Genomic DNA, 12,496 nt, shown 5'->3' on the forward strand with positions numbered 1-12,496 from the left:
AAGAAAGTAGCTTCAGTAACTTTAAATGGTCTTATTTTGGGGAATTACTTACTTAACCGTTCAATATCAAGTTCTATCCTATGCAACCCTGTCTTTTTCAGTGAGTCAGTTCTAGGTTGTTTCAAGAATTTCAATTATCGACACAGCTACTTAAGGGAAAAAATATTGAACAATATTTACTTGTATAGTGTTTGTATCACTACTGTTGATATACAGAACTGCCTTGGAAATCTGTCCTATGTTTGGGTCAGTTAATCTGCATGTATGCTAGAACAAGCGTGCCTCTTGGATACCTTCTGTCACAAAGCAGCTATGATATGCCTAAATACCTTCAGGCAATGTACTTTTTCAGTCTGACTTGACTTACTTCTTTCAAAGAAAGTAGTGTGTATGATCCCTTGATGCTGTGCAACAGTGCTTTTCTCCCAGTACAGTGTGTCAAAAAGCTGTGGAAAAGCAGGAAAGAGAATGTAAAAAAAATAAATTTGCTGCATTTTCTGACCCCTTAGTTATACTTACACAGGAAGCTGTTGATTGGCTATATCAAACCATTCCTTATTTTAGTCAGGGTGTCTTGTGTGTTTCATAAAATAACTTGTTTGCAGTCATAGTAGAGGTAAAGGGCACATCCAGTCATAGTTATTCAGTGTGCCTTTTTTTTTCCTTACTTTTAGCAATGGAGGGACAGTTTGACTTGCCATTCTAGTTAACGTGTGCCTATACGCTGATGCTTTAAAAAGTCCACAATGGAAAATATCTACCTTTTGTTTTAAGACCACCTGATACAAGATCCAAAACACATTTTCTCATTCCTTTGTTGCTAGAAAAAGAATCCCTTTGGCTTGATCTTGTGAGTGAACTTGGCAGCACTTAACATATACAGGCATTAATTAAATAGGTAATGGAGACTAAACAAGTCTTCAGAGGCTCATTTGCTTTGTAATAGTGTCTGTATTTGTTCTTCAGCAATCCTAGTCTCTGCATGACAGAAAGATGTGCAGCATGCAAGTCCACAAAGAGACCTACTCTTTCTTCAAGTCAGGAAAGTTAAGGGTAGTACTGCATAGCAATTCAGATAAGTGTCAGGGGAAAACTGGCTTTTTGTGAGCATTGGTTTCAAGCCAGTTGAGGATGTTAGAGATTTTTTCCTCTTCTCCATTTATATCAAAGAGTGCAAGTTCTATCTCCCATACCTGTTAATGGCATTGACCATTGACAATTTTTAGCAAACTAGTATGCCAGTCAAGTTAGCAACATGAGATATTTACTCTGTAGCCATTAGAAAAGGGGGTGAATGTATTAATCTAATCTGTTTTCATGAGGTAACATTTTATAAAAGAACTTTGATTCCCAAATTTCTCCTGAGTATATGTGGGACTACTTAATAAAGAACCAAAATGAAGCTTAAAGTTGTGAGGGCATGTCCAATGTTTCATGATACTTATTTTGAAGGTCCTTCAAGATCTTAAAGGGGTTCTGGAAGAAAAAAATCAAAATTACAGTTTAAATAGGTGCTTTTAGTAGCACACTGAGAAACTTCTCAAGGCATAACTCACCATCTGAGTTTTATGTGAGCAGCTGAATATTTCTCACTTCCTGTTCTTGTACTAGAGTCAGTTTCTTACTATGGAACAGTTAACACTCATATTGTCAGATGATCTCAGCAGAATGGAGTTGGATTTCTCACTAAATAGTTGTCAGTCTTCAATATCAGCTCCTAAGAAACTTGATAAAAGACTGTAAAATACATAAGCTAGAACTTTATTCCTACATTTCTGTCTCTTTTCCCATTTGTGGGATTCGATGTGTAATTTTTTTTTTAATGTTAGATGTTGAACATCGTTCATCTTGGAAGTCCCATTCAGTTCTGCTCTAATTGACTACTGAGTGGTTTATCCTACATGCCATAAGGAAGACCACATCCAGATAGATGGTATGCACCACTGTCATTTAGAAGTGGCTTTTCCTGCAGTCTGGTGGATAATTAATGGGGTAGCAGTGATCAGTTAGGTCCCAAAGCCTACCAAAATACTTTTGTGTCATTTTAAGCCAGAAATTTCCCTATTTTTTATCCTTTGAACCAATTTGGAAATGTTTTTTTATCCAACTTCAATAGCAGTGATCATTTTGGTTGTATTTTCTGTTCACAATCACCTTAAGCTTTCATCAATCATTCTAGCTTCTTAATAAAGAATGCTGAAAATGTGTTTAGGCAGTTTCAGAAAAAGTTTATCATTGATTTGTCCTTCTTACTGTGGTTCTAGCTTTTTTTCAGAGATTTACTATATTTGTCTTTCAGTCTGTGTTCATACTGTGTTCCACAAAAAACATCAATTTGAGGCACAATCCTAGCCTTATTCCATAGTACAAAATGGGGATTTTTGTTACTCATTTCCACCTGAATTCTGACTTGGGTACACAAAACCTGTTTTGTTTGTTTCTTTGTTTGTTGTTTTGTTTTCTGTTACTTTTCTTGAGGAAAAGTAAGAACAAGTATTTAGGAAAATTGGATAAGTATTTGAAGAATACTGGAGAAGTATAAAGGAGACTGCCTTGCTAAACAGCCTTTTATTGTAGCTGAAATTGTGCAATTCTTGTTTAGGAAACAAGTGTGTCAGTCTTGCCGTTTTATTTAGGAAACAAGTATATTTGTTTGAAGATTCAGTGTGCAAACACCATAACAGCCTTAATTACATGCCCTGGGCTGGTTTCCCTTTGGAGTTATAAACTTGAAAAGATGTGAACTTCATCTTCCATAAGGCTATTTATGATTTAACATCATGATAATTAAGCTGTTCTGAATGGCAGTGCTACAGTTTGGAATAAGCTCAGAAATTTATACTCGGTTTTCATCTGGTGCAAAGTATTTTCCTTCTCCCACAAGTGGGAAAGAAAAAATCCACGAAGGAGTGATTATCAGTATTTATTATTCATTTTACCTACTATTTTTTTCCTCTGCCTCCAACTTTAAAATAAACAAACGAGAAAAAAAAAGGAAGAAATATATTTGGAATGTATTTGGGATTTGCAATCTTTTATGCACATTTTTCTTAGATGAGGACAGTTACTTTACTGAAGTTCTCTCCATACAGCTGCAGCTGCCTGGGGTGATTCTTCTCTTGAAGTTTGATACACCAAGTATACTTGTTACAAGTAATAGTTAACAGTTGTAACTTTTCATGCTAAATTTCAACGTAGACTTACAGGTTAAAAATTCACAGGACCTTCTGCTGAAAGGTATGCTAAAATTTTGGAAGGCTATAAACATCCAGAAGCATTAACTGTTTTCAAAATCAGTCCTAACAATATTGTTTCACTATTAGTCTTCTGTATGCAAGAGAAAAATCGGAATTTTTAGTTTTATGTTTCTGGATATTTTTTTTTGTACATTTAATAGAAATCTAACGTCTTCCTATTAACAGTACAACTCTTATATTGCTTTTTCAGGGCAGTTGGAAGTGATCATGGATCGTCGACTTATGCAGGATGACAACCGTGGCCTTGGACAAGGTGTCCAAGATAACAAGGTTACAGCTAACGTCTTCCGACTTCTGCTGGAAAGAAGACATGGAACAGATGTGGTAAGAATCATTGTCTGGATTTTTCTGGCTAGTTAAGACATGAATGTTCATTTCTGTTTTAAAAGCAGTGAACTTAGTAAAGAAGTTATTCCACAAGCAGTGTAATTAAGAAAACATGGCTTCCTAGAGAGTTCTGTGAAATTGCTTGTACATTCTCAACATAAGGACTGCATCTTTCATTATTCCTCATACAAATACTTGCAGTGTTTTCCTTCTCACGCATCTACTTCCTGTTTTTGTCACCTTGGTAAGAGCTGGTATGTGTTGGGTAGGTTTTGGAGATTATATATTTACTGATTGCATAACTAGCAAGCCAAGTAAAACAGGCAACTTGAGTTCACACTTCAGCACATCACTGAAGTGCTATTGTGAAAGTCTCTTCTTTAAGTAAGTATTGGCTTTTTTTATTTTTTTCTAGGAAGATTATAAGAGATTCCTAATTAATGAGACTTCTGGTTCTTATCAGAGTTTATTGAAAGTGGAAAAAAGGTGAAAAATAATTTGGGGTGAATAGCTGGAACAAGAAGACCAAGCTTAGCTTTTTTTTAGGAAATAAGAATTAAGCAGAAATATGTAGATGCCAGACATAAACCTTACTTCACTATGATTTTGTGAAACTAGAGGCCATCTTGTTTTTTTTCTTGCATAGCTCATCCTGTTTCACCCTTTTATATATTAATCTTTTGAGTAACTTGTCAGTTTTTTTCTCTGTTCTTTGCATTTTTCTCTTTAATTTTTTTTCCTATCATTTGAAAAGGACAAAATGAGAAATACTTCTTCATACTGAGACAGTAGAATCATGATGACAGCACCAAGCAGATTTTAAAATCACAACATGGCTAAAGATGAGCAGTTGTATACTAAGCTGCTAATGAATATGCAGATAAATTGGAATTAATTCTGTTTTATAATGGGTATTATTAAGCACTGTGAGAGGATGATAATATCAAGCTTAAAGCTAATTTCCACCACTTAATGATTGACAGTTTTTTTCAGGTTGTACATGTCATTATGATTTTCTAGTTCCTCATCCTCTATAACACAGGCAGCACATTAACTGCTGTTATCAGTGTGGTGTGGAAATATCTGAACCAGAAAGGAGCTAACTAAAGTCCTGGAAGCATTCTAGTTTATTCTAGTTTTGACAGCAATGAGTGTTGCACAGGTTAATCTACCTTAGCAAAAAGAGACCTACAGGGAGATCTGTACTGCCACACTAAACTTTTTTTTTTTTTTTTTGTACACAGGGTAATTTGTATTGTATTAGATTAAAATGTGAAGCTGCTAAATTAGAGTCACCGGACATGGAAAGCTATGTTTACATAGCAGATAATATGGAACAACAGGAGCAGATCAAATCAGTTAGTGCCATGGCACATGCATCTACACTGTGCAGTTTGGCTTTTTTCCATAGAATCATAAAATACTTCAATAGATAGTTCTAGAAGTCTTGTCTAGTCCCTGCTCAAAACAGATCGACTTCTGTGTCAGCACAGATGTAGAAACTATCCAAAGGACTAGTCAGTGATTTAAACTGTAATCTGATTCAAAGGCTAGAGCATAATTTCCATAGACCTCCAGGGGAATTTTGGTACTTTTCTCTAAAAAAAAAACTACTCCATGCACGCTCTGACTCCTCTGCAAACTAATGCAGTGGGTGATTAAGTGTGGTTGACCAAAAGTTTACTTGCACAGCTGCTTCAGACCAAAATGTGCCTGTGGAAAGCAGTTTGAGGGTACCTCTACTGGAACGTAGGCAGACTAAGCAACTCTGTTTAGGGCTATCAGGTTAGTGGAAGATGCACGTTGTTTTTTGCATGTATTTACCAGCTTGCCTGGAATACCAATCAGACATTTCCACGAGGTAACAGTGTATTTCCCTTTTCTTTTTAAAATCAGTCAGAGCGGTGCTATTATTTCAACTGATGCAATGTGCACTACCCACAGGAGCCAAACTCAAGCATGTGGGTTTTGTTGTTTTTTTTTGTTTTGTTTTAAGGAAATACACAATATCTTTCTGGTGTTACATCTGGAATTCTCCTCTAGAGTGTTCTAGCTTTTTGTTTCTTGAAATTTATCTAAACGTCTCTAATATTTTCTGATTCTTGCAACTTTCAGATGTGTTGACATAAGGAAGGGATAGTACTTCCCTTTCTCTCTATTTTGTAAAATATACAAATGCATTTTTAGTGCATTGCTATTTAGAAGGTAGTTGTTATAATAGCTTAATAATAGTCCTGTCAGAAAAAATTACAGAGAAATCGTATGCAGGTTATTTATGTGATGGACAGCAATGTGTGACTCATACACTGACCTTAATTTTGTTGTCAAGACCTATTTTTTTTTACTTACTTAAGGAACAGTGAAAGGAAGGAGAGAGTTTTGATTGCTTGGTGTGTTTGCCTGTACAAGCATTTCCTAAAGTGGATTCCAAAATATTTCATTCTGTCTCTTGTCAAAAACAGTTCTGATGAGTAGTTTTTCTGTTCTTTGGGAAACTTTTCCTTAGGAGGAGTGTGTATGAAGTGTAGGATATACACTTATTTACAATTAACTAAAATAAATGTGCATCACTTTAAGTTATGGCAAAATAAGCCAAAAGTTTCTTTTCCTTTGCATCTCCAAAATCTTTTTTTCCTTTCCCACCTCCAACCCTGAACAGTGTATTTTAATGGCAGAGACAAGCCATGGTGAATGTGCTGAAGTGTAAATTTGACCTGTCCAGTTGGGTAGGCAGAGTTCTTAACAATTACTGTCACATTCAAGTAACCTAAATTCTATAAAGTCTTTAATCGTAGTAATTCCTGGGTTTTGGCTGTTGAATTTTAGCTCATCTCACGAGTAGGAAGTATTCATGCTCTGTGCAAACAGCTTCAGGTTGATATAACTGATTCCACAACACACACCTTAACCTCCCACCCCAAATTTGGGTAGTACAAAAGGTGTATTCACTGGCAGTATTGCTCATTAAGTAAGTTACGTACATAGATAACAAGAGCTGTGCAGATCCCACTTTGCTTTAGGTTACACTCACCTGATTTATTGTCAACTTTGTCTCTCAGACCTCTGTTGATGTTACTACTATGTTTGATACATTTCTAGATACTTTTTGTTCTCCCACTAAATGTAACTAATTCTGCTTATGTTTGTTTTGTCCCTGCAAGTATTGAGTGGCTCTGTGTATCTGTCTGACTTCTCGCCTAATATTCATTTATTTTTCCTCAGATTATTCAGCAAAAGCTGGAAGCATTTTATTTTTAAATTCAAGGGATTATTACATAGACAAAAGTGAAACTGAGCACAATTATCACTACCTGTTTGTCAAAAAACTAAATGCATCTTTATTTTTGAAAATACAGATTCTTTCTTTTACATTTGTTGTAAACTTCAGTAAAAATAAGCATTGGTACCTTTTTTAATTCCATACCTCAGTATGTTATATTAATATAAGAAAATGAAGGACACATAATTTGTAGGAAGAAGTAATATCTTTATTTCATCAGTGACATAGCTGGAGAAAAAGATGCCATTCCAGGCACACGTATTCTTCCTCAGATTCTTGTTTCATATCTTGCCTTGATTTGCTTGATTTATATAACCAGATTTATAGTCTAGTCCCAAGCAAAGAGCCAGGATTCAATAGCTCAAATAGCTGCTATGATGTGGGGGAGGCTGTTTAGAGAAACAGTGATACAGGCAGTTAATAAAATCACAAATATGTGGCAGTCAGATAATCAATTTCTCTGAAAATATATGCTTAATGATATAGCCATTTATCTGATTATTGAGTTGTACTTGCCTCTTACATGGAGTGCATATTTATAACGCATATGTATATTTGAAGTTCTAAGTATACACTTTACTATGCATTGCTATGCATTACCACACACCATAACAAATATAACTGACTTGATATTTCAAAAAAAGCGGGAACTCTACTTCCATTTAGAAGTGTTTTCAAGCTCATGCTTGACAACCGTAGATAATTCCACATCCCTGGAGATGTTCACGGTCATGTGGGATGGGGCCCTGGGCAACCTGATCTAGTGGGTGGCATCCCTGTCAATGGCAGGAGCGTTGGAACTAGAGGTTTTTTAAGGTCCTCTCCAGCCCAAGCCATTCTATGATACTCCAGTATCAATTTTAATAATGAGTATTGTTTTGAACTTGTCAAATATATACAAAGTCTTGGCCTTCAAAATTTGAGACTTTTGTGGTGATCATGGAAGAAACAAATAACATTTTCTGCACATCCCCTTCATATCAGAACACAGTGCATCTTCTTGTAGAGCCTTGCCTTGTAAATTTAGCTGTTTGGTGTTTTTATTGTTATTGATTTTATTAGTATATATATATTGCTTTGTTTGAAGAGATATTCAGCTGTGTGCTAGTTCTTGACAGCCTTTCTTAAAATACTAAACTTAAATGATGATTATCACTACGAAGTAGATGATATTTTATTTCTTACAATGGAAGTTTGTGTCTGCTGTTCAACAGCAGTGTTAACATTTATGTGCAAATACTATTTTTTCAGGCTAATACCATCCTCATTTTTATGCCAGGGCACTTAACGGCTTAATTGTTTCAAATATGTATTTTTTCCTGACACTTTGATAAAGAGGTGTTATAGAAGGATTCTAAATAAAGACGGATTTATCTCCAAGCTCTAGTCATTGTCATACTGGCCAGAACTATAGGGAGTGAAAGTCTTCATCCTCCAACAGGGCAGCAGCCACTCATTGTAGCTGGCTCATGGTTAAAGAGGTAGCAAAGAGGATAACCTTTTTCTGATTTCTGGACTTACAGTTGTGCCTCATTTTTTGCATGTACATCTGCAGTGAATTACATTATTTCCTTTGGGTGTTTTTATTTCTCTTCACTTGTGTGTACCTTTCTGCCTACACTGTTCAGAAAGACAATATTCTACTTCATAGTATGCATAGTATTAAAGCTGTTTTTCCCACTAGCTCACATAATTGGCCAAAGTGGGAGTGTAGGTCTTTTCAGCAGCTGCTCTGAGTTTGTGCAATTTGAGCTCTTAAATCTAAATCTTGCTGAATCACCTCTTCTAGAAAGACCTAGTAATTCCTTCTGCAAGCTCTGGTGGTAGGACAAAGTCCTTCATAAAGGAAGGAGAAAGTCTGAGAGTCAGGCTTCTTTTCCTTATATTCTTATATAGGAAATAACTATAGAGAGATAATCTCCTTGCATACAGAACAAGCAATTTCTATCAACAGCAAGACCTTCCCCATCAGCAGCAAATTTCCAATGCACATATAGCCTTTCTGGAAAACAAAAATTAGGAGTTATCATGGGGTAGCTTCTGTCTTCGTCATCACTTTGGTGAGCTACTCCATCATCGAAGCAGAACCCCAGAAAAATTCTGATCTCTGTGTTCTGTCATCAACTGGGAGCATAACCTCTTGACAGTCAGTAGGAAACAAAATCTGGCACCATGTCCTTTCACATCTCTGGCATTTGTTATTTCTTTAGATTTTAACTCCATCCTCCTTCCTCCTGCATCATTACTGGAAAATATAAACACTGTAAGAATAATTAGAAAAGAAGAAATCAAATTGGTTGTGAGAGTCTATAAAGTATAAAATTCTTTTGTTCTTGAAAAAGGATGTCATGCTGCTTATGTGCTTTTGTGATCCCTTTCATATAGCTGTACTGATGTCTTACATATTTGTCAGCCTCTAAGTATGGTGGTGTGGTTATGGTCCCGGTGGCTAGTTACTTTGTCTGCTCCAGAAAACATGTTTTTTCTCCAAATGATCAGTTTATAGAATGTGACTGATGTTATGGCATCTGACTAAAGACTAACTGAATTAAATACAAGGATCTGACAGTGACCAAAGGAGCAGCAGTAAATGGAACAACCCAAGGAACCTAACCAGGGAGGAAAGGAACACCCTGAATTGGCTACACCTGAGACTGTCAAATGAGGACAATTGTTACTAGTGTGAAACCTGACAAGATGACTCATCAGAAAACACTTTATGAAGACTAGGGAGGTTATTGCCTGAAAGAATACAGGACACTTGTTATTGGGTTATTCAGTGGAAAAGACATAGGAGGGGAGAGACAAGGATTGAAGGCAAGCAAATGTGGGAACACAGAGGGAAAAGGGAAATAAAAGGGTCTGTGCTTGGTCACTACAGTCTATCCTGGTTCTTCGTTAGCTCACCAATTAGTTTGAGCCTGTGAGAGTAATTAAACAGTTTCAGGTCAGATTAGGAATGTAGAATAAGAGGTCTACTTGTTAGTTATTGAAGAGAGAGGCCATGGGATTGAGGAATCAACAGAACTGGCTGATGGTTACTGGAAAGTCTCTTATTTCTGTGCATGCATATGAACTGCTGGTAAACTTCAGGCTGATGTGTAGGGGGTTTGCACCTTCAAGGAGGTAAAGTCTGATATGGTGAATGGTTAAGAAGCCTACGGTCCAAGCCTGGATATTCGGCAGACTTGAAGTCCACGTTGACTATTGAGGCATCAGCAGATCTTCAGTGTACTTGTCAATCAAGAAAGTGATGGTGTCTGACTAGTGAGCTTCAGACCTCGTCAGCAGTGGGGTACAATCAGGATCAGATTGTTCTGCTCATGTTTCTGAGTGCTCTGTGGGGGCTGTGGGTGCTCTGCTCTCTTTTCATTTGTGTGGCTGGTCACATATGTGGTATGTGTGTGCCTATTGAGGATACGTGCTATGCCTTGCTCCTGCCTGGACTGGGAACACAGGACCACAGCAGTGGGATCAGAGGAGTACTCTGGTCTTAAAGACCCCCAAATTTAATTTTATCAGACTGGGGAAGAGCAACTTCCGTGGGTACAAAGTTCATTGAATTTGATTATCTGTAGACGTCACAGGGTTCCTCACTTGCAGTCTTAGTACTAGCTTTGTTGGTACAGAAACTTTGTGATGATTTTAGAGTTACCGCGAACCAACTTACAGCCTCGTGGACAGTGCCTCAATTTTTATTTCCTTTATAATCAGCCTTCACAGACCCCTGTCACCTTGTGTGGCACAAATATGTTCCTAGTGTAATAGCCTTCAACTCAATTGATGGAAAATATTACATTCTGAGAGATAAAGACATTGTATCAATTCTTGTCTGCTCAGTTCAGTCCTTTGCTGGTCAAAAAACTAAGCTATCCAAAAAAAAAAAAAAGAAATCCACATCAAAATTCTCAAAAAAGGACTTGAAATACATCACCAAAAGAATTTATGCTTTGATATGCAAAACTGTAACATAACTGATGAATTGCTAGCAAATATATATATATATAACAAATTGCTAACAAATATATATATATATATGTGTGTACTATTCAGACAGATCCAGTCTTTACATTTTTCAGGATCTTTGTCCCCCAGGATTTCAGGAAATACTTTAATGCTCTACTATAGCAGAAAATAATCTGCACTAGTATTTTTGTTTATAGGCCTCATAAGATTTCAGGGTACCTGCCTGTTCAGTAGTCGCATTTGTGGCTGGTATTTCTGGCTGCAATTTATCTAGGTTTCCCTAAGAGTGTAATTCATTATAGAAGACCTGCTTCTGCTCTTTTACAAAGCACTTGAAAATTGTTCTGCTGAAGAATCTTGTACAGCTTCAAGGTCTTAAGTGTTCTGAATCCTTGAAGATCTTCCTATCGCCTCATTTGTTTTCCATACAATCTTGGTATCCCCCTACAACCACTAGCCAGTTTGGAAGCTGACTGAAGTGATGGACAATGTTTTCTTTGACATGCGGTTACATTGGCCAAGCATGGCACTCTTGGTCACTGAAAAAAAAAAATTATTTGCATCAGAAGAAAAAAAGATTTTTCTATTGTACTTCTTGCTTTTGAAAAGAGATCAATGTTTGGACTGTAGACTGAAGGAGATCTGAATATGTTTTTCACAAAGGGTTAATACAGAATTGTGAATAATCCAGCTGTTTTAGAAGGAGGATTGACATAACGCATTTTAACATACAAGATTCTTTCTTTCAGTCTGCATTGGTGTCTAATTGCTATTTGTTCCACTGTGGTTTTAAACCCCATTATCTGATACCCTTCTTGCTGTCTCAAAGGCATCAGTTTTTACAGACACACTAAAACCTAGTTCCAGACAGAGATATCAAACAAAAGGGAATACCTATGCATCCGTATCTGGAGGACTTTTTAGTGATCTCAGAACGTGTCAGACACAACCATTCTTTTTGTATTACAATGTGCAACTTCAGATGAGTTTTTAAAAAGTACATTGGATTTTTACTTGGTGAGGTAACACCCAGGCGGTCTTGCATGTAAAGCCTACACATAAGTTGAAACAATTTAGTGCTTTATATCAGTTTCATGAATTTGACTAATATCATTCCCAAATAAAATCTGAATTTCTAAACATAGATTCATAGAATCATTAAAGTTGGAAAAGCCCTCCAAGATCATCTGGTCCAACCATCCCCCTGCCACCAATGTCACCCACTAAACCTTGTCCCTAAGTACCACGTCCACCCTTTCCTTAAACACGCATGGGGATGGTGATTCTACCACCTCGCTAGGCAACTTGTTCCAATGCCTGACTACTCTTTCTGAGAAGAAATTTCTCCTAATTTCCAACCTTAACCTCCCCTGGCACAACTTGAGACCTCTAGTCCTATCATGAGTTACCTGTGAGAAGAAGCTGACCCCCAGATCCCCCCACCTTTCTTTCAGGTAGCTGTAGAGAGTAATAAGGTCTCCCCCGAGCCTCCTCTTCTCCAGACTAAACAACCCCAGCTCACTCAGCCGCTCCTCGCAGGACTTGTGTTCCAGGCCCTTCACCAACTTTGTAGCCCTTTTCTGGACACGCTCCAGGGTCTTGATATTTCTTACAAGAAAGGGACCCAAAACTGAACACAATACTTGAGTACTCCTGAAATAGAGAA

The 12,496-nt window shown here is 37.0% G+C and overlaps 1 protein-coding gene across 1 annotated transcript in view; it reads left to right on the forward strand.

The window, feature by feature from the left end:
* Positions 1-12,496, forward strand: part of MAN2A1 (mannosidase alpha class 2A member 1) — a 139,155-nt gene that overhangs the window by 106,935 nt on the left and 19,724 nt on the right. Inside the window, exon 20 of the mRNA XM_083817586.1 lies at positions 3,448-3,581. Coding sequence (XP_083673712.1) covers positions 3,448-3,581 — 134 coding nt within the window. The remainder of the gene's footprint in view (positions 1-3,447; positions 3,582-12,496) is intronic.

Source organism: Anser anser (genome assembly GCF_964211835.1).
Source record: "Anser anser genome assembly, chromosome: Z".
Classification (NCBI taxonomy): domain Eukaryota; kingdom Metazoa; phylum Chordata; class Aves; order Anseriformes; family Anatidae; genus Anser; species Anser anser.